This window comes from Dermacentor albipictus, chromosome 2 (assembly GCF_038994185.2).
Source record: "Dermacentor albipictus isolate Rhodes 1998 colony chromosome 2, USDA_Dalb.pri_finalv2, whole genome shotgun sequence".
In the NCBI taxonomy this organism is placed as follows: Eukaryota; Metazoa; Arthropoda; class Arachnida; order Ixodida; family Ixodidae; genus Dermacentor; species Dermacentor albipictus.
Window position 1 is genome coordinate 10,211,256 of NC_091822.1, and position 25,310 is coordinate 10,236,565.

The window sequence follows — 25,310 nt, forward strand, 5'->3', positions numbered from 1 at the left end:
AGATGCTTTTGTTTGCAACGACATGAACGGCCTGTGCAACGGAAGGATTCCGCTGCCTAATTGTCCCTGGGCGTCTTCACGAAGACTGCACACAGGAACTTTCGTACCGGATCAACATCACGGTGTCGAAACGGCCCACGTCATCGTCCGCTTCATAGAATACAAGAAGCCCGCGCTTGAATTATTTTATTTAGCACGTGGGCAAGCCATTGGTCAAGTTGATCATGAATCCTTTGCTACTTTTCAAGCAGACGCTTTGGGGTGCGACGACATGGATGCCCAGTGCAAGGGTAGGATCCCGGTGTCTAATGGTTTCTTTGCCTCTTAATAGGGAGTGCGCTGAGGAACTTTCGTAACTGATCGACATCACCATGTCGGCACTGCCCCCTTGTATTTCATCGTCCGCTTTGCGCGCACGAAGCCCCTGCTTGAATTTATTTAGTGGTCACGTCGGCTGGCCGTCGTACAAGTTCATCGTGAATCCCTTGCTACTTTTCCCGCAGATTCTTCTCTTTGCGGCGACATGGACCGCCAGTGCATTGGAAGGATTCCGCTGTCTAATCGTCCCTGTGCGTCTTGACAAAGACTTCACAGAGGGAGTTTCATACCGGATCGACATCGCCGTACCCACACCACCCTATTCTACTTCATCATCCACTCCGTGTAACAGACAAACCCCACGCTTAAATTTCTTCAGCAGGCGCTGCCGTTATCTGCGCGTTATTTGAGATTTGGGTTGCCGGAGATTGCATGGAGAGGGAGTTTATATCTGCCGCCGCTTTCGTTTTGGCTATTTCTTCAGACTGACGAGGCGTTTCCAGCTGTTGTATGTGCTATTGAAGCGCGCCTCTAACTCTGACATTTGTTTCTCAAGTGATTGTCGTTTGCGTTCTTCTCCTGAGAGCTGTTCTCTTAGTCACGCATTTTCCTTTTCCAATTTCTGAATACGTTTATCATTTTCACCAGTATTCTGTTTTGGAGCAGTGGGAGAAACAACCCTCGCCCAGCTCACCTGATGTTTTTTTTTGGCAGTGGCGAATTCGACCACTGCGAAGCCCAGGAGCTGGAGGAGTCCATCGAGGGGGTATTGCTCTTCGCTCTTCTTCCGTGTGGAGATCTGGATCTCGATCGGTGCTGGTAGAAGTCCTCTTCTTCCATCGACTCGAACCAGCGCCCAGGTGCCTTTTTGGTGTTCTGTGCCGATCGCTCCCGCAATCGAGACTTGCGAGTCGTCTTCACGCGCTTGGCGGCAATCAGTTTGTTCGGGGACTGACGCGTCTCGTGCGCCACCGCCATGCCCATGGTGCACTTCACTTCACATTGGCGTCCTTGTGGGGGGGATTTTCGAGCCCGCAGCGACAGCATATGTTCTTGGGGTTCTGGCAAACGTCCGAGCGGTGTCCCTCTTGCACGGACTCCAGGCATAGTAGACGCATTTGGGGCGCGTGCCTCCCGAGAAGGTGAGGAGAGCCGTATTTGGGCTTGCTAGCATTCGGGCCCTTTCTGTGGTGACTCCTTGGGTCCTGACTTGCAGGTGTTGCTGGAGATCTGCTGATTCGGTTTGTACTGGGAATATGTGTACCACGCCTTTGTAGCTATCATCTGGATCCGCTACGTACATGTTGAAGGGGTGTTCCTTGCCTCGAAGCTCCATGCACGTGATTGGCTGGTCGTCGACCAAGTTCATCATGAATCCTTTGCGACTTTTGACGCAGATGCTTCGGCTTGCGACGACATGGAAGGACAGTGCAACGGAAGGATTGTGCTGTTTATTCGTCCCTGCAAGTCTTCACGGAGACTGCACAGAGGAACTTTCGTAATGGATCGACATCGCCATGTCGGCATGGCCCATTTCTACACCATTTTCCGCTTCGTACAAGAGAAGCCCCTCTTTGAATTTCTTGAGTAGGTACGTCGGCTGGCCATCGTTCATGTTCGTGATGAATCCCTTGCTACTTTTGAAGCAAATGCTTCGGTTTGCAACAACATGGATGGCCACTGCAGCGGAATGATTCTGCTGTCTAATCGTCCCTGTGCGTCTTGACGACGATTGCGCAGAAGTTTCATACCGGATCGACATCACCTTGTTGACACCGCCCCATTCTACTTCATCGCCCACTGCGTGCAAGAGAACAACCCACGCCTAAATTTCTTGAACGGGTACTTCGGCTGGCCCTTGGTCAAGTTCATTATAAATACCTCGCTACTCTTCACCTTGATGCTTCTGTTTGCGACGAAATGGACGGTCAGTACAACGGAAGGGTACCGCTGTCTAATCATCCCTGTGTGTTTTGACGGAGAGTGTGCAGGGGAACTTTCATACTGGATCAACGTCACCATTCCGGCACAGTCCCCTTCTACTTCATTGTCCGCTGCGTACACAAAAACAAGCCCGCGCTTGACTTTCTTTAGCGGGCACATCGGCTGGCCATTGGTCATGTTCAGCATGAACTCCTTGCTACACTTCACGCCGATGCTTCTGTTTTATACGGTATAGACGGCCAGTGCAACGGAAGTATTGTGCTGTTTAATCGTCCCTGTGAGTCTTTACCGAGACTGCGCAGAGGAACTTTCGTGCTGGATCGACATCACCGAGTCGAAATTGCCCTTTCCTATGTCATCGGCCACTAAGTACAAAAGAAGAAGCCCGTGCTTATGAGCGAGTGGGGCTATACTGATCCAGGTACAACAATATTAGGAAGGCCTACTAAGCTGGAACAAAGACACTGCCTCACCAGAACAGGAATTCAGCTCCCTGGCGCAGTATTCGGCAGCAACCTCCCTTGTGGTGTCTACAATTACCTTATGGCCCTCGGTCCCCAGCAGCTGCGGAGCACCTGACCAAGGCGGCGCTCAGACCTATAACTGAGCAGAGGTGCTAAGAATCTCTGGGTCCTGACAGGCCGTCAACGGAAACTTACCCTTGCAACGTTTAACACCAGAACCCTCTCGAGGGAGGCTAGTTTAGCAGGACTCTTTGAAGACATATGAGACATTGTTTGGGATATTATCGGCCTTGTGTAAGAGTAGAAATGGTTCGGAATATCAGGCATGGTTTGGGATATTATCGCCCTTGGTGAGATTAGAACTGGTGGAGAAGAGAACAATGACGCTGTTCGATCTGTTGTCTCCTCAGTTCTGTAATTTTTGCATAGGTTTTGTTATTCATTAAGTGAGTTATTAACTACTGTCCCTTTGAAAAGGGTACGGATGCTCCGGCGCCGGCATCTTCAAAGGGACAACACTATCCGAAGAAAGCCAGTGTGGCGCAGGCGGCCATAGCCTCGCAAGGCGTGGAGCCACCAGACATCAGGGACGATAAGCAGTCCAGTGCATCATCATCGCTTAGACTCGACTATCGTCGACCTTGACGAGGAAGTGGCTGATATGGGGGAAGTGGACAGCGACGGCTGCAAGGTGGTGAGTCATAGGAAGCAAAGAGCGGTCGGAATCTCAGTGGTGGTTTTGTCAACAGAGAAAAGTGTTGATTTGAGAGAGTGGAACCCTATCAGGCTCTTCGAAGCCATTAATGTACTACTGGGATCTGCTCCGATTCGCAGCCGCTTCACTACGCAAGGTGCTCTTTATCTATATATCTCAACGGAAGAGCAATTGACATTCTACTTCGGTGCTCTCAGATTGTTGACATAAGAGTTACAGCACGGTTGCCTCACTCCTACATGACTAACACATGGGTTATTAGAGGAGTACCAGTGTGGTATTCGGAAAGCGACCTTCTTGACTACTTGAAACCGCAAGGTGTTCTGCACGTGAAACGTCCGATGCGCCGGTGGAGAATCAAGAAAAAGAATGGGTAGCGAAACCTACTAACTCTGTTGTGATAACGCTTGCTCCCAACACCGAGCGCCCCCAAAACATTGATCGTTGTTTTACTAAGAATGTAGTCAAAGAATTCGTTGAAACTTGTCCCTGACGCTTTAGGTACGAACGCTTTGGGCATGTAGCCATAGATTGCATCAAAGATCAACGTTGAAAATGATGAGGTGGCACCCAGGATTACAAACCCTGCAAGGTAGATTTTGCTTGCGGTAATTGCGGTGGTGACCATCCAGCGAGTTTCGGTGGCTGCCCCTTCCGTGTAAGCGCCTTACACCGTCGAGTGTCCTTCATTAGTGGTCCCAAACCACAACCTACTGAGAAGCCGATACCTGGAAGTGACGAGTTCGCGGCGTTAGATTCGGAAGTTGAGTTGCCTGCGTTAGAGTCGGAAGTTCGTAGCGTAATACAGTAACAAGCAACGTCAGTGAGCGACCTGAGACTAGCAAGAGGGCAAAGTCCTCGGTGGGTGAGTCGGTTGTTCCATCTGCTGCAGCAAAAAGTGTCCAAGTTCCTCAGCGACCAGATCACAGCCAGACTGGACGACATGGATGACATTCCCTCGCCTCAAAAGAGATGCAGAAACCAGCTGCAGTGGCCAAGAGTGGGTCCCAGTCCGCATATTGTCACGTGGTCGTGACGTCAAAGAACACAGTAGAAATACTGTGAAAGGCAAAACTAGCTTTTATTGGGCGAACCTGTGCCCACAAAACAGGCTACACTCAAAGCACAACGAGAGCGGCGAACACAGTCGGCGATCGTCGTAAATCTGATCAGCGGGTCAAGCGCGTCGGCTTTTATAGATCAGTCGTGGAATGTTCCAGATTAACTGATAGGACCCGCGTGCCTTCCACAAAGTTCTACACCATTCGCGTCACGGGATGAAATCAGATAGCACAAGGTTCGGCGACAACAGCCAGCCCGGTAGACGCATCGATAACTTTCCAGAAACGTCGGATACATGCAGGTGCGTCCCTCGCTGTGAGATTACAGCGGCGAAACATGGTCGCCCGATAAAGATAAGCAGACGTGTCAATACCCCCCTCTTAAAAAGCATCGACCCGATGCTGCAAACACACGAAGGTAACAAACAAAAGCACTCGTAGCAAAAAAAAGAACAAAAATTAGGAAGTTCGTCAGCGTCCGTAAAAGGGGCGCACAACGTGGACCACTTCAGTACGTGCGCGGCGCCACTGTGAATGCGAAATGCCGTCTGGCACGACCTCACAGTCCAGTGCGCCAATACGTCGGATGACCTTGTAGGGTCCGAAATAGCGTCGGAGTAGTTTCTCACTGAGTCCTCGTCGGCGTATCGGGCTCCACACCCAAACACGGTCGCCAGCCTGGTACTCGACGAAGCGTCGTCGGAGGTTGTAGTGTGGGCTGTCGGTCCTCTGCTGATTCTTTATTCGCAGGCGGGCGAGTTGTCGGGCTTCTTCGGCGCGCTGGAGATAGCTAGCGACGTCAACATTCTCTTCGTCAGTTACGTGCGGCAGCATAGCGTCAAGCGCCGTCGTTGGGTTCCAGCCGTAAACCAGCTTAAACGGCGTGATCTGTGTCGTTTCTTGCACCGCCGTGTTGTACGCAAGGGTTAAGTACGGCAGGACCGCGTCCCACGTCTTGTGTTCGACGTCGACGTACATTGCTAGCATGTCGGCGAGGGTCTTGTTCAGGCGCTCCGTGAGACTATTCGTCTGCGGATGGTAGGCAGTTGTCCTCCTGTGGCTTGTCTGGCTGTACTGCAGAATGGCTTGGGTGAGCTCTGCTGTAAAAGCCGTTCCTCTGTCAGTGATGAGGATTTCTGGGGCACCATGTCGCAGCAGGATGTTCTCCACGAAAAATTTCGCCACTTCGGCTGCGCTGCCTTTTGGTATAGCTTTAGTTTCTGCAAAGCGGGTGAGATAGTCCGTCGCCACGACGATCCACTTATTCCTGCATGTTCATATCGGAAACGGCCCCAACAAATCCATCCCAATCTGCTGGAATGGTCGGCGAGGAGGTTTGATCGGTTGTAGTAATCCTGCTGGCCTTGTCGGTGGTGTCTTGCGTCGTTGACAGTCTCGGCATGCCTTGACGTAACGGGCGACGTCGGCGGTCAGACGCGGCCAGTAATACTTTTCCTGTATTCTCGACAGCGTCCGGGAGAATCCGAGGTACCCAGCGGTTGGATCGTCGTGTAGGGCGTGCAGTATTTCTGGACGCAGCGCTGATGGTACAACAAGAAGGTAGCTGGCGCGGACTGGTGAGAAGTTCTTCTTCACGAGCAGGTTGTTTTGTAGCGTGAACGAAGACAACCCGCGCTTAAATGCCCTAGGGACAACGTCGGTGTTCCCTTCCAAATACTCGATGAGGCCTTTTAGCTCCGGGTCTGCTCGTTGCTGTTTAGTGAAGTCTTCCGCGCTTATTATCCCAAGGAAGGCGTCGTCGTCCTCGTCGCCTTGCGGCGGGGCATCGATGGGGGCGCGCGATAAGCAGTCGGCGTCGGAGTGTTTTCTTCCGGACTTGTATATTACCGTGACGTCATATTCTTGTAGTCTGATGCTCCACCGCGCCAGCCGTCCTGAAGGGTCCTTTAAGTTAGCTAGCCAACACATCGCGTGATGGTCGCTGACCACTTTGAATGGCCTGCCATAGAGGTAAGGGCGAAATTTCGCTGTGGCCCAAACGATGGCGAGGCATTCCTTTTCGGTTGTAGAATAATTGCCTTCCGCTTTTGACAACGACCGGCTAGCGTAAGCTATCACGTGTTCTTGTCCATCTTTTCTCTGGACCAGGACGGCACCGAGGCCTGGGCTACTGGCGTCAGTATGTATTTCGGTATCGGCGTCCTCGTCGAAGTGCGCAAGTACGGGCGGCGACGGCATGCGTCGTTTACGTTCTTGAAATGCGTCGGCCTGCGGCGTTTCCCACTTGAACTCGACGTCACATTTAGTTAGATGTGTTAGCGGCTCCGCGATGCGTGAAAAGTCCTTGACAAATCGCCTATAGTAGGCACACATGCCAAGGAATCTGCGCACTGCCTTCTTGTCGGTTGGCTGCGGGAACTTTGCGATGGCAGCTGTCTTCTGTGGGTCGGGGCGCACTCCTGATTTGCTGATCACGTGGCCTAGGAAGAAAAGCTCATCGTAAGCGAAGCGGAACTTTTCCGGCTTCAGAGTGAGCCCTGATGACTTGATGGCTTCTAACACTGTCGCAAGCCGCCTAAGGTGATCGTCGAAATTTCCGGCGAAGGCAACAACGTCATCCAGGTAGACAAGGCACGTCTGCCACTTCAGTCTGGCTAACACCGTGTCCATGACGCGCTGAAAAGTTGCAGGCGCCGAGGACAGTCTGAATGGCATGACCTTGAACTCGTAGAGGCCGTCTGGCGTGATGAAGGCAGTCTTTTCGCGATCTCTCTCGTCGACTTCTATTTGCCAGTAGCCAGACTTCAGGTCCATCGACGAGAAGTATTTAGCGTTGCAGAGCCGATCCAATGCGTCGTCTATCCGTGGAAGGGGGTACACATCCTTCTTCGTGATCTTGTTCAGTGGACGATAATCGACGCAGAAGCGTAGGGTTCCGTCTTTTTTCTTTACCAGGACTACAGGAGAGGCCTACGGGCTTTTCGACGGCTGGATGATGTCGTCGCGTAGCATTTCGTCGACTTGTTGCCTAATAGCTTCACGTCCTCGCGTCGAAACTCGGTAAGGGCTCTGGCGGAGTGGTCGAGCGCTGTCTTCCGTTATTATGCGATGCTTTGCAACTGGTGTTTGTCGAATCCTCGATGACGTCGAAAAGCAATCTTTGTATCGTCAGAGAAGACTTCTGATCTGTTGCTGCTTACTCATAGGAAGACTTGGATTCACGTCGAAGTCTGGTTCTGGGACAATGCTCATCGGGGTAGATGCGGCTGAATCCGAGAAGACAAAGGCATTGCTGCTTTCCACAATTTCCTCGATGTATGCGATTGTCGTGCCCTTGTCGATGTGCTTGAACTCTTGGCTGAAGTTGGTTAGCATAACTTCCACTTGCCCTCCGTGGAGTTGAGCGATCCCTCTTGCGACGCAAATTTCACGGTCGAGCAGTAGATGTTGGTCACCCTCAATGACGCCTTCTACGTCAGCGGGTGTTTCAGTGCCGACGGAAATAATAATGCTGGAGCGCGGCGGTATGCTCACTTGATCTTCGAGCACACTCAAGGCGTGGTGACTACGGCAGCTCTCCGGCGGTATCGCTTGATCTTGTGACAGCGTTATCGATTTCGACTTCAGGTCGATGACTGCGCCATGTTGATTCAGGAAGTCCATGCCGAGAATGACGTCTCGTGAACACTGTTGGAGGACAACGAAGGTGGCAGGGTAAGTCCGGTCATGAACGGTAATTCTTCCCGTGCAGGTCCCACTCGGCGTAATCAGGTGTCCTCCAGCAGTCCGAATTTGAGGGCCCTCCCATGCAGTCTCAACCTTCTTCAACTGGGCGGCGAAGTGTCCACTCATTACGGAGTAATCGGCCCCTGTGTCGACTAAGGCAGTGACTGCGTGGCCGTCGAGAAGTACGTCGAGGTCAGTGGTTCTTTGTCTGGCGTTGCAGTTGGGTCTTGGCGTCGGATCACGGCTGCGTCGCGTTGAACTGAAGCTGGAACGTCGCGTCGTCAAGTCGTCTTTCCTCGGCGTGGTCTTCCCTTCCTGACTTCGTCGGGATGGCGGCGTGTCGTCATTAGGTCATCGAGATGGTTTCTTCGTCGTCTTCGTCGGCGGCGGAGGATCTTCGTCAGTTCGGCGAACAGCAACCGCACCTCCATCGGTTGCTGCTTTTAATTTTCCGGATATGGGCTCGCTGACTGGCCCCGGGCTGGGCCAGTGTATGGTCGGCGCTGCGGCGAGAAGTAGCGGCCTGGTGATGGCGAACGCGATGGTCGTCGAGAGCTCCACTGAGTAGCGGCGAGGTAGTCGGCGATATCGCGAGGGTGTTCACCTTGCTGCGGGCGCGGAGCGTTTAGGGCGAAACCTCGCAGTCCCATCTGCCGGTTTGGGCATCGTCGGTAGACGTGACCTGCGTCTCCGCAGTGGTAGCAGAGCGGGCGGTGGTCAGGAGCGCGCCAAACGCCTGTCTTCCCCGGGTAGCTGCGCTGGGCGACGGGTGGCCGTGCTGGCGGTGGCGGTGGTGGTCGACGGAATTGCGGTGTTACGGGGCCCTGGCGTGGTCGTGGAGGGGGCCCTTGACGGCGGGCGACGGCGGCGTATGTCATCGCTTGCGGCTGAGGTTGCGGTAATTGAGGTTGCACCTACGGAACGCCAAGCGACCGCTGAACTTCATCTTTGACGATGTCAGCGATTGAGGCCACTTGAGGCTGCGACGACGGGAAGATCTTCTGAAGCTCCTCTCGTACGACTGCCCTGATAGCCTCGCGCAGGTCGTCGGAGGCCAGTAATTGAAGTCCGGCATGTTTTGTAGAGTTGGTGTGGCGGTCGAATTGCCGGTTTCGCATCTCAAGTGTTTTCTCGATGCTAGTGGCCTCGCGCAGAAACTCGTCGACGGTCTTCGGTGGGTTTCGTACCATAGCAGCGAAAAGTTCCTCCTTTACACCACGCATTAGTAGCCGGACTTCCTTTTCCTCGGACATTTCCGGGTCGGCGTGGCGGAATAGGCGGCTCATTTCTTCTGTAAAAATCGTGGTGGTCTCGTTAGGCAGCTGCACTCGGGTTTCTAGTAGTGCTTGGGCTCGTTCTCGGCGTACGACGCTTCCGAATGTTTGCAGGAAGCCGCTTCGGAAAAGGTCCCAGGTCGTTAAGCGGGCTTCTCTGTTCTCGAACCACGTCCTGGCAGCATCTTCCAGTGCGAAGAAGACATGCCGAAGTTTGTCGTCGCTGTTCCAGCTGTTAAATGCAGCGACCCTCTCGTACGTCTCGAGCCAGGTTTCTGGGTCCTCGAATGTTGAACCGCGGAACGTGGGGGGCTCCCTGGGCTGCAGCAGCACGACGGGGGATGCTGGGGCTGCCTTCGGGTGGACTTGGTGGCAATCTTCCTGCTCGTCTCAGGTAGAAGTCCGTGCTCTGGGGGCAGTCCTTGCAGTCGGCGGCTAGCACGCTGGTCTTGGGCGACGTTGGTTTTGTCGTCGGGCTTCGGGCTTGGATCGCGGCTTTGCGGGGGCGTTCGGTACATGAACGGACAAGCACCTCCACCAGACGTCACGTGGTCGTGACGTCAAAGAACGCAGTCGAAATACTGTGAAAGGCAAAACTAGCTTTTATTGGGCGAACCTGTGCCCACAAAACAGGCTACACTCAAAGCACAACGAGAGCGGCGAACACAGTCGGCGATCGTCGTAAATCTGATCAGCAGGTCAAGCGCGTCGGCTTTTATAGATCAGTCGTGGAATGTTCAAGATTAACTGATGGGACCCGCGTGCCTTCCACAAAGTTCTACACCATTCGCGTCACGGTATGAAATCAGATAGCACAAGGTTCGGCGACAACAGACAGCCGGGTAGAACATCGATAACTTTCCAGAAACGTCGGATACATGCAGGTGCGTCCCTTGCTGTGAGATTACAGCGGCGAAACGTGGTCGCCCGATAAAGATAAGTAGACGTGTCAATATTTTGTCGAAGGTGTGAGGCAGTGCGTACAGCAAAATCGGGAGCTCAAAAATCAGGATCTGTCCAACCTTATGCGAGTTTTGTTTGAAGTCCTGCGTTCATATGTTCGAGCGATGCAGACTGGCACCCTGAAGAACTTTCTACAGCTCGTTCTTTCCTTTGCGTCCATGATTACCGCCTTCGCAGCGACCTTCACCTTATAATATGGCTAGTCTTCTTCAACTTCGTGCAACTAAAAATCACTGAAAAGTGCCGTCTATTATGCAATGGAACTGCGCTGGGATTATAAGTTGATTCATCATCATCATCAGCCTGGTTACGCCCACTGCAGGGCAAAGGCCTCTCCCATACTTCTCCAACAACCCCGGTCATGTACTAATTGTGGCCATGCCGTGCCTGCAAACTTCTTAATCTCATCCGCCCACCTAACTTTCTGCCGCCCCCTGCTACGCTTCCCTTCCCTTGGGATCCAGTCCGTAACCCTTAATGACCATCGGTTATCTTCCCTCCTCATTACATGCCCATTTCTTTTTCTTGATTTCAACTAAGAAGTCATTAACTCGCGTTTGTTCCCTCACCCAATCTGCTCTTTTCTTATCCCTTAACGTTACACCTATCATTCTTCTTTCCATAGCTCGTTGCGTCGTCCTCAATTTGAGTAGAACCCGTTTCGTAAGCCTCCAGGTTTCTGCCCCGTAGGTGAGTACTGGTAAGACACAGCTATTATATATTTTTCTCTTGAGGGATAATGGCAACCTGCTGTTCATGATCTGAGAATGCCTGCCAAATGCTCCCCAGCCCATTCTTATTCTTCTGATTATTTCCTTCTCATGATCCGGATCCGCCGTCACTACCTGCCCTAAGTAGATGTATTCCCTTACGATTAGCAGAACTTAAATTATTTCTGTAAAATACGTGTGTTCCAGTATTGGCCCTCTCGGAGGCTGGCCTACCAAGAGGGAGATCTTTGACTGGACATGTCGCCCACAAGAATTCCAGCATAAAGTCATTTCCCGCAGGAAGTGCCCCCCCCCCCTTTACATACGAAGGGAGATTCCTCATGTAGCTTTGAACGCCACCGATCTTTCCACCGACAGTGTTGAGGTAGCGGCTGTGAGGATACGGCTTCGCTTCCGAACTCTTTCTGTTGCATCCGTATACGTGTCTCCGCGGAAGAAGGTAGCAATGGACTTGTTTCCCTAGTAACTTTGTGACCGTTGTCCAGCGCCCCAAATTATCGGCGGTTACTTCAACGCCCATCACTCTGTCTGGGGTAACAGCAACACAGATTCCCGCGGACGCAAAGTTGTAGAAGTTATCGACAGTTTGGACGTGTGCGTGGCCAATTACAGAAGTCCCACTTTCTTCCGGCCTCCAGCCTCAACCACATCTATAGACCTAACCTTGCACTCACCTGACATCCGCGTGAAGTGATCAACTGCACCTGACCGCATAGGAAGTGATCACTATCCACTTTTAGTGTTTACTGCCGACTTCCATATGCGCGGCTCTAAAATTAGCCATGCTGTTAATTGGTACAAATACAGGGAGCAACTTGCATGTGTTTCTGGTGATGTGATAGACAAAATTATTTCTGGTAAGATGGCTGCTACCACAGCGGTCAACTCGACTAATTATGTTCCGACTCCGGATTTAAAACTCAGGAACTTTTACGCAGCGCGCAGAAGGGCGGAGCGACAACTGATGCGGAAGGACTACAGATCCTTGAAGACGACCTTCAATAGGCATAACTCTGCCATTCGACGCCATACGAGCAAGCTCTGTAGGTCGCAGTGGCTGTCCTTCTGGGCTAGCTTGACTGTTTGGCCAGTCATTGGCAGTCTCGCTGGTGATTCTCCTTCTAGTAAACCTTTCGAAGCACTTGCACTGCACAAGTGGAAACCTCTCGTGTGCTGGGAAGAGGAATTTGCAGATGCATTTGTAAGTGCAAGTTTAGGAATTCATCCCTGCGCTCTGCCAGCAACGTCTACATCTGTGATGGACGCCCCGTTCGCACTTCGAGAGCTACAGATAGCACCCAGCAGCCTGCGACGTGGATGTGCACCGGGTCCTGATGGCATAACCAGATGATGCAGAACCTACTACTGGAACACCGGAATATGCTCCTAAGCTATCTCATTTGAGTGTGGGAGACTGGCGACGTTCCTCCTTCATGGAAGGTGGCTTGTGTTGTCCCAGTGCTGACGCCCAGCAACGAAATGACAGACTTGGCCTCGTATCGTCCTGGATCACTGAAGCCGTGTGTGCCTAAGCTCATGTAGAAGCTGGCCAGTAAGTGTTTATCTTGGTGGCTCGACGACAGAAGGGCTCTGCCAACATGCATGACTGGATTGCGAACAGGTTTAAGCGTGCAAGATAGCGTCTTGGACTTGATAAGCCATATTGAACAGCATAGAGCTTTAGACCTTTCAAATCTAGTTATTTTCCTAGACGTATCAAAGGCTTATGATAGCGTCCTTCAGAGCTCAATACGAAATAGTTTGCAGGCCATGGGCATACAGGGCTATCTTCTGCGACTCATTCACTCATTTATCAGTGATTGTAAAATTCAAGTGCGTTAGGAAGTACCACAAGCACCGAAAGGGCGGTATCGCGAGGTGTACCTCAGGGAAGTGTTCTTTCCCCCAACGCTCTCTAATGCTCTAATGGCTTCTCTTCCCGCTGAAGTGCTAAAACATTGCAGGCTTGTCCTTATGTCGATATATGAGGACGGCATTTGTCTTTAGTTAACCGGATATCAACGCTAGCGTTTAGCCCTGATAGCTCGACAGGCACTACTTTCAGTTCAAAATTAACTTGAAGGTGTTGGGTTGACTCTCTCGGTGGAAAAATCTGGCTTCATCAAGCTTCCAGGTAGAGGAAGACGGTATGCACGGCTGAAGATAGACCTTGATCAATCTTGCCTTTGCCAATTGACACACAAGCGCTTTTTGGGCGCCATTATTGACTACCGTCTACAGTGGCGACGAGCTATAGACTCGGTTGTGACATCGCTATCTTCGCGTCTCAATGTGATCCGTAGAGTTGTAAGTGAGCAATGGGGAAATCACACTTCAATGATCAGGTTGCACGATGCACTAGTGACGAGTAGAATAATGTACCAGCTCCCTTTAATGTCTCCCTCGATATCATAGCTGAAACGACTTGAGATTTTGCACAGAAAGGCCCTAAGGAGGGCCCTTGGCGTTCCACAGACTGCTCCTAACGATGCAATACTTTACGAGCACCTATCGAGACCTCCTAGCCTAGTCGCGTTACAAAGGTTATTGATGCAAATGGGCCGCCTCACAAAGACGGTAGCCGCGGGTGAGCCCTTCTACAGGGCCTTCGAAAGATATCTGAGTCCCGAGCGTACTTGGCACTAAATACTCTTGGTTACCTATGTCTTGACGCTAGAGGTCGAACTAAGAGATAGAAACCACCTTGGTCGTTCGCGAGCCTCGATTTTTCGTTGACATTTCCTCACGTTCGCGCTAAGCGGAGCTCTCCTTTGGCGGCAACGCGTTCACTGGTACTGGAAAATCTTGAGACTGAATATGCACGTCATCTTCAAATTTTTACTGATGGCTCTGTGGACAAGGTCAGAGGATCTAGTGCAGCTGCTTCTCACATTCCCTCTTTGAAGTATGATTGGTCTGTTTACTTCACTGCAGCCGTGCCCTTCACAACAACCGAAAGCGTTGACACTGAGGCAGCTCTAAAGAAGCTGCGGTTTTGTACGCCTCAACCTGTTGTCATTCTTACAGATTCAAAATCTGCCCTTAAAAGGGTTAAGCACGGGTTCCCACTGTTGTACTGGTGCGTTATGTCTAAGCTCCATACGCTAGGTGCACAATCTCTCTATCAAAGGCTTCTCCATACGTTTTCAAAGGGTGCCCTCGCACATAGGTGTCATAGGCAATGACATGGCGGACAGCTTCGCCCATAGAGCACTGTCTTGGGAATTCATTGAGAAAAGTGCCTCAAGAGGACAAGAGACTCTTCAGACAAGCGGTGTTGTGCCACTTCAGTTATTTGTGGAGCTCACCTCAGAAGCCATGTGTGATCAAGGGTCTCAAAATAAACCAAGCCACTTTACTGCTTCCGCAATCGCACCGGCTCTGCTCGTACCCCTGCGTGGATGTATAAGAGGGGCCTGGCGTTGTCTCCATTATGTTCAGCGTGTGATGTGTGCGGTGACATAGAACATTACCTTATGTGTGCTGTATTCCGTGTAACGCGGAAAGGAGTGTGTTATTCGGGCCCCTCAAGAAGACAGGAGTTCCCCACAGTTCTCTTCAGGACATTGTTTTGCCGCGCGGGAACCAGTTATGTAGGAAGGTCTCTCGCTTTCTTTTAAATTACCTACAGGACATGGATATGGCCTCCCCATGGTGAACTTAGGAGTGACCATTTGTAATTGTGAGGTCTGTGTCTGATTTTTGTGTCGCTATGGTGGAGGAATTGCCAGCAGCAACTGCAAGGCTAATCCCACCAGTAGCCTACAACCACTCAACTAAACTCAACTCCACTAGAACTGGTGAGGCTTACACATTGCTAAATAATGGCCATGTCCTCTGCTATAGAGGTCTCCCTGATTCCCTGATAAGAAGCAATATGGGGCAGGATTCCTAATCCTTACTGACATTGCTGGCAACATTGACGAATTCTGCAGCATTAACGAGAGGGTAGCAGTAGTCGTAATCAAACTCAATAAGAGGTATAGATTAAATATTGCAACTAGCCTACGCCCCAGCATCCAGTCACGACGATGAAGAAGTAGATGAGTTTTTGGAGATGTTGAATTAGCGATAAGAAAAGTGCAAACTCAGTATAAAATAATAATGGGTGACTTCAATACAAAAGTTGGAAAAAGGCAGGTGAGTGAACAGGCAATTGGCAACTACGGCATCGATTTTAAAAACGCTAGAGGAGAGATGCTGCTAGAATTCGCAGAAAGGAATAAGCTGAGAAAAATGAACACCTTTTTCAGGAAACGTAGCAACAGAAATTAGACCTAGAAAAGCCCTAATGGCAAAACAAGAAATGAAATTGATTTCATACTTTCTTCCGACCCCAGCGTAGTGCAGGATGTAGAAGGTAGGGTAACGTGCAGTGATCATATATTAGTGAGGGCTAGAATTCACCTCAATTTGTACAGAGAAAGAGTAAAATGGGTCAAGAAAAAGAGGTCCACTTAGAGGGCGTAAGGGTAAAAGCCGACAAGATTAGGCTGGTACTTATAAACAAATATACAGCCTTAAAACAGAGAGATAAAGATGATAAAGCGCTCTGTAATTCCGTTGGTTTTGGTATGATACGCGCTGGTAGCCCGATGGTCAATCTTGCATTCACGTAGAAAGCCTTCTACGCTTCCGGAGAGGAAGGAACGTCCGTGATATCTCAATAACTCACAAAGCACACCGTGCCACCGTTTTAAGGTGTGAACAAAGCGACTTCACGTAATTTAATTTACGCCTTTTAATTTACTTCACGCTGAATTTTTTACGTTGCGCCTGAGGTAGCCCACAGTGACAATGACTCAGCGGTTGTCATTTGTAGTATTCGGAAGCGAGCCGAAGAAATCAATTCCGATGCAATCTAAAGACCGGGTTACACAGGGCAAGGTTTAGAGTGGACCAGTGCTCGCGTAAAATGGGCTCTTGTGGCGTCAGCACGCGGAGCACGAGCAGACGTACCACGAAATGAAGCAGTGCATTCCGCGCCAGTAGATTGGAAGTCGCAGGCATGCGTAGGTCTGTAATTTTTCGGCATGGCCACATTGAGAGTCCGCATGAAACTATAGCCCTGATGTCGGAGCGTAGACGACCAGGAGTCACCAGCAACCATGAAATAAGCAATTGCGGTAGTACAGAAGCCCGTCGTGGATGGCCAAGTGACGAGCAATGCGTCGAAGCATGCTGATGGTGGTACGCGGCAACGGGACAGACAGGAACCTTAAGAGACAGGCTATCCAGGGATCCTGATGCTGCTCCGATGACATGCCGGCTTATGTAAGGGACCAATAGTCATGGCTGAGGACAAAAGCAGCACCAGGCTCCATCCCATGTCGCTCCACCGCACCACCCAACTCCACCAGACAACAAGAAGTTTGGAGCGGGAACAGGCTTCGCCATGTGCATTACATCCGGGTCTGCAGACGACATGAACATCGTAGTCTTGTGCCAATGATCCAGCGAGCAGATGGATATATTAGGGAACACAACCAGCAGAAGCCATGTTGATCAGCTACGTCGAATCGTCGGCCGTAGACATGGTGGGCATGCTGTTGTCAGACAAAGCTGACCGAGAGCAAATGAAGACCTTTAACAGTATGGGTGCACGAACAGTAACTTTTAAGAATCAGACGAGTTCGAATACAAATCGAATACTGCCTGAAGGGAATCGGATTATTTTTATTATCGCATACTTTAAGAATAGTTCTCAAATCGTTAGCTGCGCTTTTCAGCTTATAAAGGATTATCCTCACGTCAAAGGATAATCAACGTTTGGCAAATTTGTGTTAGAATCGAAATTATATAGCGTTGTCTCTTAAAATTACGTATGCAGCACTAGAAGCATATAAACAGCTTACTCTCATTCTCCCCAATCATTAGTGTGGTTTCGAAAAAAAAAAACAGCATGGATTCCTTAACGACGTACCATGCTCTACTAAAAAAAAAGCCGCAGTTTTGCACCGAATGCGAAGCATCGATTGCGATATCCAATTGGTACACAGCTATTCGAAGTAAGGATAGTAGTTTTATCGGCATTATAAAGTAGGAAAGATTCGCGTACTAACTGAATTAACAAACGTGGTGTCAGCGCACACACGCAGACATGAACGCACCATACACGATTAGCGCAGACACACGCTGTGAAAACGCAGGTTTCACCAATCGCTCCAACAGCAGCAATCGAAGTGACTCTAGTGCGGTTTAACGCTTCAGCGCCGCAAGAGCGGCGAGAGCACAGCTCGCGAGAAGGTGTGCGCCGTCTGTAGATCCCTGTCAAGGTACGGCACGTGCGACCGCGCGCGGCCGTGCAAAGTACGCACTTGTTGGCGGAGTCTAAGCCGCCCCACCTCCCTCCGGTGCTGCCTTCCCGCTTTCTTTCATGCGTGGCGCCCGAGATTGAGCCACGATCGTCAGTTCCCCTTCAGTACGGTCAAGTAATCAGCAGTTGCTGCGGGAGCATAACACCCCCCCCCCCCTCTCTCCCTCTCATTTGCCCATGGCTTCTCGCGCTACGGAAGACGGCGCGTTTGCTATTCGCGTTGTTGCTTCGCGCTCGCGAGATAGAGCCGTGACCATTAACTTCCCTCTCGCACATACAGCATGCGACGCGCGGTGACGGTATTATCGCCCTTGAAGTTTATGCGGAACATCACCTCGACGTTGACGCCCACGGCAAAAGTGCGCCTGGAGTGTCGATAGAATTTCTATCCCAATAAAACTGTTCGTGGTCTGTGTTTGCTGTGGTTGCCAGGATAAACTTTGTCACACTTTTCCAATTTTATGCTGCATCGCGCTTACTATGTGGTTTCAAATTACCGAAAGCCATTCGAAAAGTGTTCATATATGCGGATTGCAGCCATTATATTCGAAGACCCAATTTATATGAATAGTCGATTCGTTATTTGGAAGTTCCGAACTTTCGCACACCACCGCGTAACAGCACCGGCGGGAAGCGGTAATACTTGCCACTTCCCCGTTTGCAAATAGATGGAAGGTGTGTGCATATGTGCGTGGATTTTCGCTTGAGAGTAACTCGTGAACAACAACAATCGCCCAATAGTGATTGCCTATGAACGTTTGTGCAGGTCCATGATATCATAGGTGCAGGAAAAAGCTCGTGATCATCACACGAGGTATAAATCCAGCCCCCCCCCCCTGCCCATGCACGGGAAGATGGGACCACATGAAGTCGACGTGACGCCTTCGTAGGCTTGCGCGGTCCCGTGTATCTCCCCACGGAGACGGGGGGCGTTTCTTCAGGAGGTGCAAAGACTTGTTCTCGCTATAAGTCCACATATAGAAGGAAGACACTGCTGATGGTGTGTGTCAGTTGCGTAAAATAGGATGAATCATGTTCCGATCGGCTTTTCCTTGTCTGGATTTATAGGCGTCCTGTATGGCCTCTTAACTTTTTGTACTCTTTTTCTTCGTACATGAACCAAATATGTGCGGTTGTTCAGCAAGATGAACGAAATAAATATTTCGCATACGTCAGACTACTATCAAGCTAGAAAAAATTTTTCTATGGTTCCAAAAATGCAGGGTTCGATATCCAGAGCAGGACGCATTTTGCTTTAATATTCGACGTTTTCTTTCAGGCTCCCTTAATTATGGCTTTGTCATAGATCTTCGCTCTCCAGTCTGGGGGGTGGTAACTGTCAGCCGTGTATAGAATCTAGCATGTCCATCTCCGAAGATCTTGCGATACGGAGATCCTTACACAATTTATCACTTGAGCCTGAGATCCTGTGAACTGCTAAAGGTGTGCTCCGGCGTCTACATCGGAGTGTCACCCAATGTTGTGGCTCGTCCCGAAAAGGAGGACGAAATGAGGGGGCGCTTTTAGAACTGTGCACTCACGAAAATATGTACACGCATTGGGTCAGTGGTAATAAGTTCTTTGAGTCACTGAATGCAATTACCACACGAGGAGGGCCTCGCCTTTATCGTTTCGACGCCCGTGTACACCGCAGGGCAAGGTATTCAGTTAAGAAAACGTACTTAATGATACATGTTGCCAAATTCATTTCCTGCATGAATGCTCTCAAAGGTTAAAGAAAACCTAGTTGTCAATAGCGCGTTCTACTCCTTTATCGAACAATTATGCGCTTTGCGCCTGTGTACTGTGACGTCATTGCTGGAAGTTAGCCCGACTAATGTACTGTAGCGATGAGGGTGGGTGAGCACTTGCCTGCTTGGGGGTCTCTGAGGGCAGCGACGGGCAGCAGAGTGTATTCGCCCGCTTCGCCACATGGACGCGGTTGCATGGTGCGTGGCCATCGCGCTTGCTCGCTGGTCACGATTCGGATCGGTGCATTCGCACGGAGAGAGGCCAGTGCATCCCCGTGCTCAGCTGGTGGCCAATGCGGAGGCAGGGCGATGGTGACATCACGGAAGTACACAAGGCCTCGAGTGGCACGGTGTAAAAAAACCGAGGAGCGTGACAGGACAGACTGCAAGCGGATGCGCACATATAAGAGACTACTAGACTAACTTATGCATATAGAACCTTAGGTACGTCAGAGCAATAGTTTTACAAAATTATAGAAATAGTGCGTCCAAATAAGTCATGCAAAATAATTCGAGCTTGGGGTAGAGAAAGAAGACGTTCTACATACGCGACGGCAATACCCGCATGCAGAACCGAAAGTTGCTCGACATGCTCCCACTTTTTCAGAAGGAGCACGTCCCGGCACTCGCTTGTAGGAAAGAGAAATGGTGCCCACAAGCCTTTCGACCGATGTACCTGAAACATCCTATTAATATTAAATGCTAGAAAAAGAGACCCATGAGCTTAAGGAATTCCTGCAATAATTTAGGTATCAAAGTCCGTCGTTTAAAAGAAGAGTATCTCTCGCGCAAAGCTTTCTAATAAAATGTTTTACACATGACAATAGAAAGCCAAATATCGTTAAAAGTTACCCGCACCACATTCAGGAATGCTTGCGTGGAACTCGAATTATTTTATTTATTTTATTTTATTGTACCATCGTGATCGAGGTATAACAGAGAAATGGGCAAGAAACATATGCAAAAGTAAATAACAAAGCAGCAAAAGGTGGTTCGTTATTACAGCAAAACTGATTAGTAAATTGTATCCGGAAGTGATGATGTCTGGTAAGGCCGAATGACACTTTGAGTTGTCCTTGATTGCGACGACTGCACCGGGAAGGTGGTTCAATTATTGGGAGGCCCTAGGAACAAATGATTCGTGACAGGTTCTCGTATGGCATTGAGATAGTCTAACCTCATGGCTATAATCAATGCGACAGAAAATATAGATAGGAGATGATACGCTAATCGCGCACGTAGCAATTGTGGAAATTAAGTTTAATAACTAAAGCAAGGCGAAAGCACTTACGTGAAAGAGGAGCAAGTAGTAAAGAATTTTTCATGGCAGTTACTTTTGATGCGCGGCTATAATGGCTATAAATGAAATGCGCGGCATTGTTTTCGATTAGTTCAAGTAATTGAATAACGGTTTCGAGGTGCGGGTCCGACATGGATGGGGCGCACTTCATTTTACACCTAATACGCGTTTTCGTATAAGAATAATTGTACTGATGTAGGAGCAGAAGACAAATTTCGGCGAAGATAACCTAGCATGCGGTTGGTATTATTACTTACCTTATAGATGTTCAACGACCAGGAAAGTGACGAAGTTTCGTGCACGCCTAGATATTTATAGAAGGTTACGACTTCGAGGGGAGCATTATTAAGGGAATAGTTCGACGGAATATCTCCATTGCTTGGAGATCATCAGGTGCATTTACATTTAGTTACGATAAGTGGCATTAATCATATGTCACACCTGTTAGATATGAGCAAAACGTGAACAAGGTGAATGCAGGAGCCAACGTTTCGACAAGTGGACTTTTATTCAAGGCGACGTATGCTTTCCTCGCCACAGTGTATATAGGCGGGGTTCTTCTAAAGGAGAGAGGGTGTGAGGCGGGAGGATGAGGGAACGAGGGAAAATGTGTTAACGTGTCGAATTGAGAATAAAGAAACGCTGTGTACAAGGTCAAAGCCAGGGCACCAATCCCCCGGTCTGTCAATACACGAGTGTTAGCCGGCGTTTCAAGGGCATCTGACACGCCGGCTGACAAAAAAATGGGGGAAGGAAAGGGAAAAAAGGGGAGGATACGCCAAGAAATCAAACTAAGTGTTGTTGCCTATAGCTTGAAGTTTAGCAAAGCGAATAGATTATAAAGCTCCCTTTGAAACGTTTCTGCCTATTGGTTGCAACGTGTTGAACCTGTGGATAAGGTATGATTTATTTATTTATTTATTTATTTATCATACCCTCAAGGTACAGTTGTACATTGCAGAGGGGAGGGGCAAAGTAAGTAAGTACAGAGGCAAATCACAAAAATAAAGAAGGAAGGCAAACAACATGGCAAAAACATCGTATACAAAATAAGAATGGTAAATAGAAACTTGTGAGCGTGGCAAAAATACATGGTGTAACAAAATAAAGAAAGGAAAGAACATACGATATAAAAATACAAGCCAAAATGTAAAACAATGACATAAAAGCAGTTATTATACAGAACAAGCAAACGCAACAATAATTTATAGCATGAAGCTTTGAAGTTTGCTTTTAAAGTTATTGGTGTCATTAATGCTTGTAAGTAATGCGGGTAAGTTATTGCAATCTTTGCTCGTTTGTGGAAGAAATGAATATGAAAAGCCGACGGTGTTGCAGTGCGGAATGTTTACCTTTTGGCGGTGGTCTATGCGAGATGAAATGTATGGTGGTGGTTGGACAAAAATAGAACGTAAATATGTGTTATGGTAGTATATTTTATGGAAAAGACATATGCGAGATAGTTTTCTACGGGTTGATAACAGCGGGAGGTGAAGGAGAGCTTTCATGTTAGTGACACTCGCAGTTCTTTGGTAGTTGGTGAGAATGAAACGGGCTGATCGATTCTGTATTGCCTCTAGAGACTGTATGAGGGTGTCATGACCAGGGTCCCATACTGATGACGCGTACTCTAGTTGTGGGCGAATGTAAGTTGTGTACAATAAGAGTTTTAGTGATGATGGTGCTTGAGAAAATTTTCGACGAAAGTATCCCAGTGTGCAAGTGGCCTTAGATGTTATGTGATCAATGTGAGTTTTCCAGGATAGATTGCTGGCAATGTGAACCCCCAAGTATCGATATGACGTTACACATTCTAGTGGGATGTTATTTAGCATATAGGTGGGGCAGATGACGTTAGTACGAGAAATCCTCATAGTCTTACACTTTCTAATGTTTAATTCCATGCGCCACGTATGACACCACTCATTTATGTTATTGAGATCTTCCTGAATTAGTAGAATATCTGAAGAGTTAGTTATTTTACGATACAAGACGCAGTCATCCGCAAAAAGACAAATGTTCGAGGAAACGTGAGTGGCAAGTCATTAATATAAATTAGGAATAATAAAGGACCGAGCACAGACCCTTGCGGGACGCCTGAGTCAACTGGGGCTAAAGGTGAGTTAGCGTCATTAGTGGTTACAAATTGAACACGTGATGTCAGAAACGTGCGAATCCAATTAATTACGGAGGGGTCTATGTTTAGAACGCCTAATTTATGAAGAAGCAATGCATGGTTCACTTTGTCAAATGCTTTAGAGAAGTCGAGAAATATACAATCTGTTAGAAAACCAGAATCTAAATTGGCATGTAGGGCATTAGTGAAGAGGATAAGCTGAGTGTCACAGGAGAAGTTTTTGCGGAATCCATGCTGCATAACTGTGAAGAAGTTGTTATTTTCAAGAAAATTAACCAGATGTGTGTATATTATATGCTCCATAACTTTGCATGGTACAGATGTAAGTGAAATAAGTCGATAGTTATGTGGATCATGGGTTGGTCCGGTTTTGTGAATGGGGATTACTTTGCCAATTTTCCAATCATACGGTAAGGTGCCAGAGTTGTAGGATTGTGAGTAAATGCATTCTAGTAGGATTGAACAGTATTCCACTGTGTTTTGTAAGAATATAGTGTTAATTTCATCTACCCCACATGATGCTTTAGGTTTTAAGTTTTGTACTATGGCTTTGATACCAGTTGAGTCGAAAACGATGGTATCCATGAAATGGTAGTTAGTTGATTTTATCTCGGGCATCGGATCAGGGGTCTGAGGTGATGAGAATGACTGAGTGAAGGTATTGTTAGCACAGTAGAACACAATGGGTCAGGTACTGGGTCCCCAGAAGTTGTTAGCAATGATATTCTAGTTTTATGGTTGTTTCCTCGTATGGCTTCCCAGAAGCGTTTTGGATTAGTCTTCAATAAATTTGGAAGTGTACAATTAAGGAATGAAAATTTGGCTGACCTTAGGGCTTTAATATATGAATTTGCTGCGTGTTTATATGCTAGCCAATGTGTCTGTTTTGAGGAATGTTTCGCTGTACGGAATAAACGTTTTTTCCTGTTCGATAACCGATTAAGATATGTGCTGTACCATGGTGCTTTATTGTTAGCATAGACGGATCGAAGGGGTACGTGTTTGGTGATAAGCTCACTTAGTTTATTTTTGAAGATAGACCAGTTAGTTTCTACGGAGCGTTGCAGATAAAGTGGTAGGAAAGTGTCTAAAAATATGCATAGTTCTCTGTTGATGGCTTGATAGTTAGCTTTTTTATAATCTCAGAACTTTTTCCGCTCTCGGTATGTTTTTTGTTGTGTTGTTGTAAGTGTAAAATGCAAGATGTCATGATCGCTCAGTCCGGGCATGTGTGTCACCGCAGAAAAGTTATCGGGCGATGACGTTAGAATGAGGTCCAGGAGTGAAGATGTGTTTTGTGCTACACGTGTTGGAAGTCTGACGATCTGCGATAAGCCGAAGTCAGAGCAAATGGAAATGAACCGATTGGCCTCGGCCGACGAAGGATTAGAAAAGGGATTGACATGTGACCACACAATGTTAGGAAAATTAAAATCGCCTAAGGGTATAATTTCAGTTCCGGGGAAACGCATGGTAATCTTATTTAAACAATCATATAAGTCATCGCAAAAGGATGAGTCGCTTGATGGGGATCGGTAGCACACACCTAGTATTATTTTTTTAAAACTAATAGTTATACAGCACCAAATTAGCTCTAAATTGGTATCAATGGTCACAAAAAAACAATTAATAGATTCTTTAACGGCGAGCAGAACGCCACCACCAATTCTACCAGTTCGGTCACTTCGGTAAACAACGTATTGGTTGTTGCACTCAAACAGTTCGGGGTTAGTTATTTTACTATTTAACCATGTTTCTGTGAGTACAATGATGTCAGCATTACAGTCGTTAATAACAGCACATAATTCGTCTTTCTTAGGAAAAAAACTACGAATGTTAGTAAAAAGAACTGAACACCCGCAATCTTTTAAGGCACCTCCCCTCGGATGGCCCTAACTTGGCTGTAACTTACGGCCAGAACGAAGAGTTGTACCCGGTATATGCGTTCTGCGCATTTCATAAATATTTTCACTGGCTTCGTCATATGCGTAGCATTTCCCATCCAACATTAGTTGTTTATATCTCAGCTTCAAAAGCGTGTTTTTTGATTTGCCATATTCTATTAATTTTTTCCTTACGTTACGAGTTGCTTGGCAGAAGTCTTCACTCATTGCTGTGTCTGTGTTTTTTAACAAACCTCGCTTTGAAGAGACTAGCTCCCTGGTTTTATAGGTTTCAAGCTTAGTTATTAATGGTCGAGTTTTCGCTGAATCAAAACGACCAATTCTGTGCGCCCGGCATATATCAGAACCCGTTATGTTAATCTTCAATGTATTAGTCAGCAGGTTTAGTATCTTATTTTCCGATTCTGATGAAGTTCAGTTGATGAAGTCTAACAGAGGGTGCCTCGAGCCACTCCTCGTTCACGAACCCGGACGGATCGTGATAAGGATGGAGTGCTCTAGCAGAAAGCGATCGTAATTTTACGGTAACCGATATCAACGCAAGCGCACAGAGCTTCCAGGTTACATTGAATGTAAACTTGATGGAATTGCAGGGACTTTGACGTAGCGAGTAGTCCGCCTCCGCCTGTGCGAGCAGTGCGATCGCAACGGAGGATCAGCAATACAGCACATCTTGTGGAAGTTGGTATCCCACAATACTTTATTGAGGTCTGAAGGATGCCGCAAAGTGAGGGTGTTAAGCAAA

General features: G+C 48.4%; 1 protein-coding gene across 6 annotated transcripts in view; it reads right to left on the reverse strand.

Moving 5' to 3' along the window:
* The window catches only part of LOC139055867 (calcium-activated chloride channel regulator 2-like), a 363,039-nt gene that overhangs the window by 291,211 nt on the left and 46,518 nt on the right, over positions 1 to 25,310 (reverse strand). For all 6 annotated transcript variants that reach the window (XR_011511953.1, XM_070533443.1, XM_070533442.1 and 3 more), the window contains exon 2: positions 19,346 to 19,607. Coding sequence is in view for 5 of the 6 variants with exons in the window: in XM_070533443.1 (XP_070389544.1) it covers positions 19,346 to 19,607 (262 nt within the window). In the remaining variant the exon portion in view is untranslated. The remainder of the gene's footprint in view (positions 1 to 19,345; positions 19,608 to 25,310) is intronic.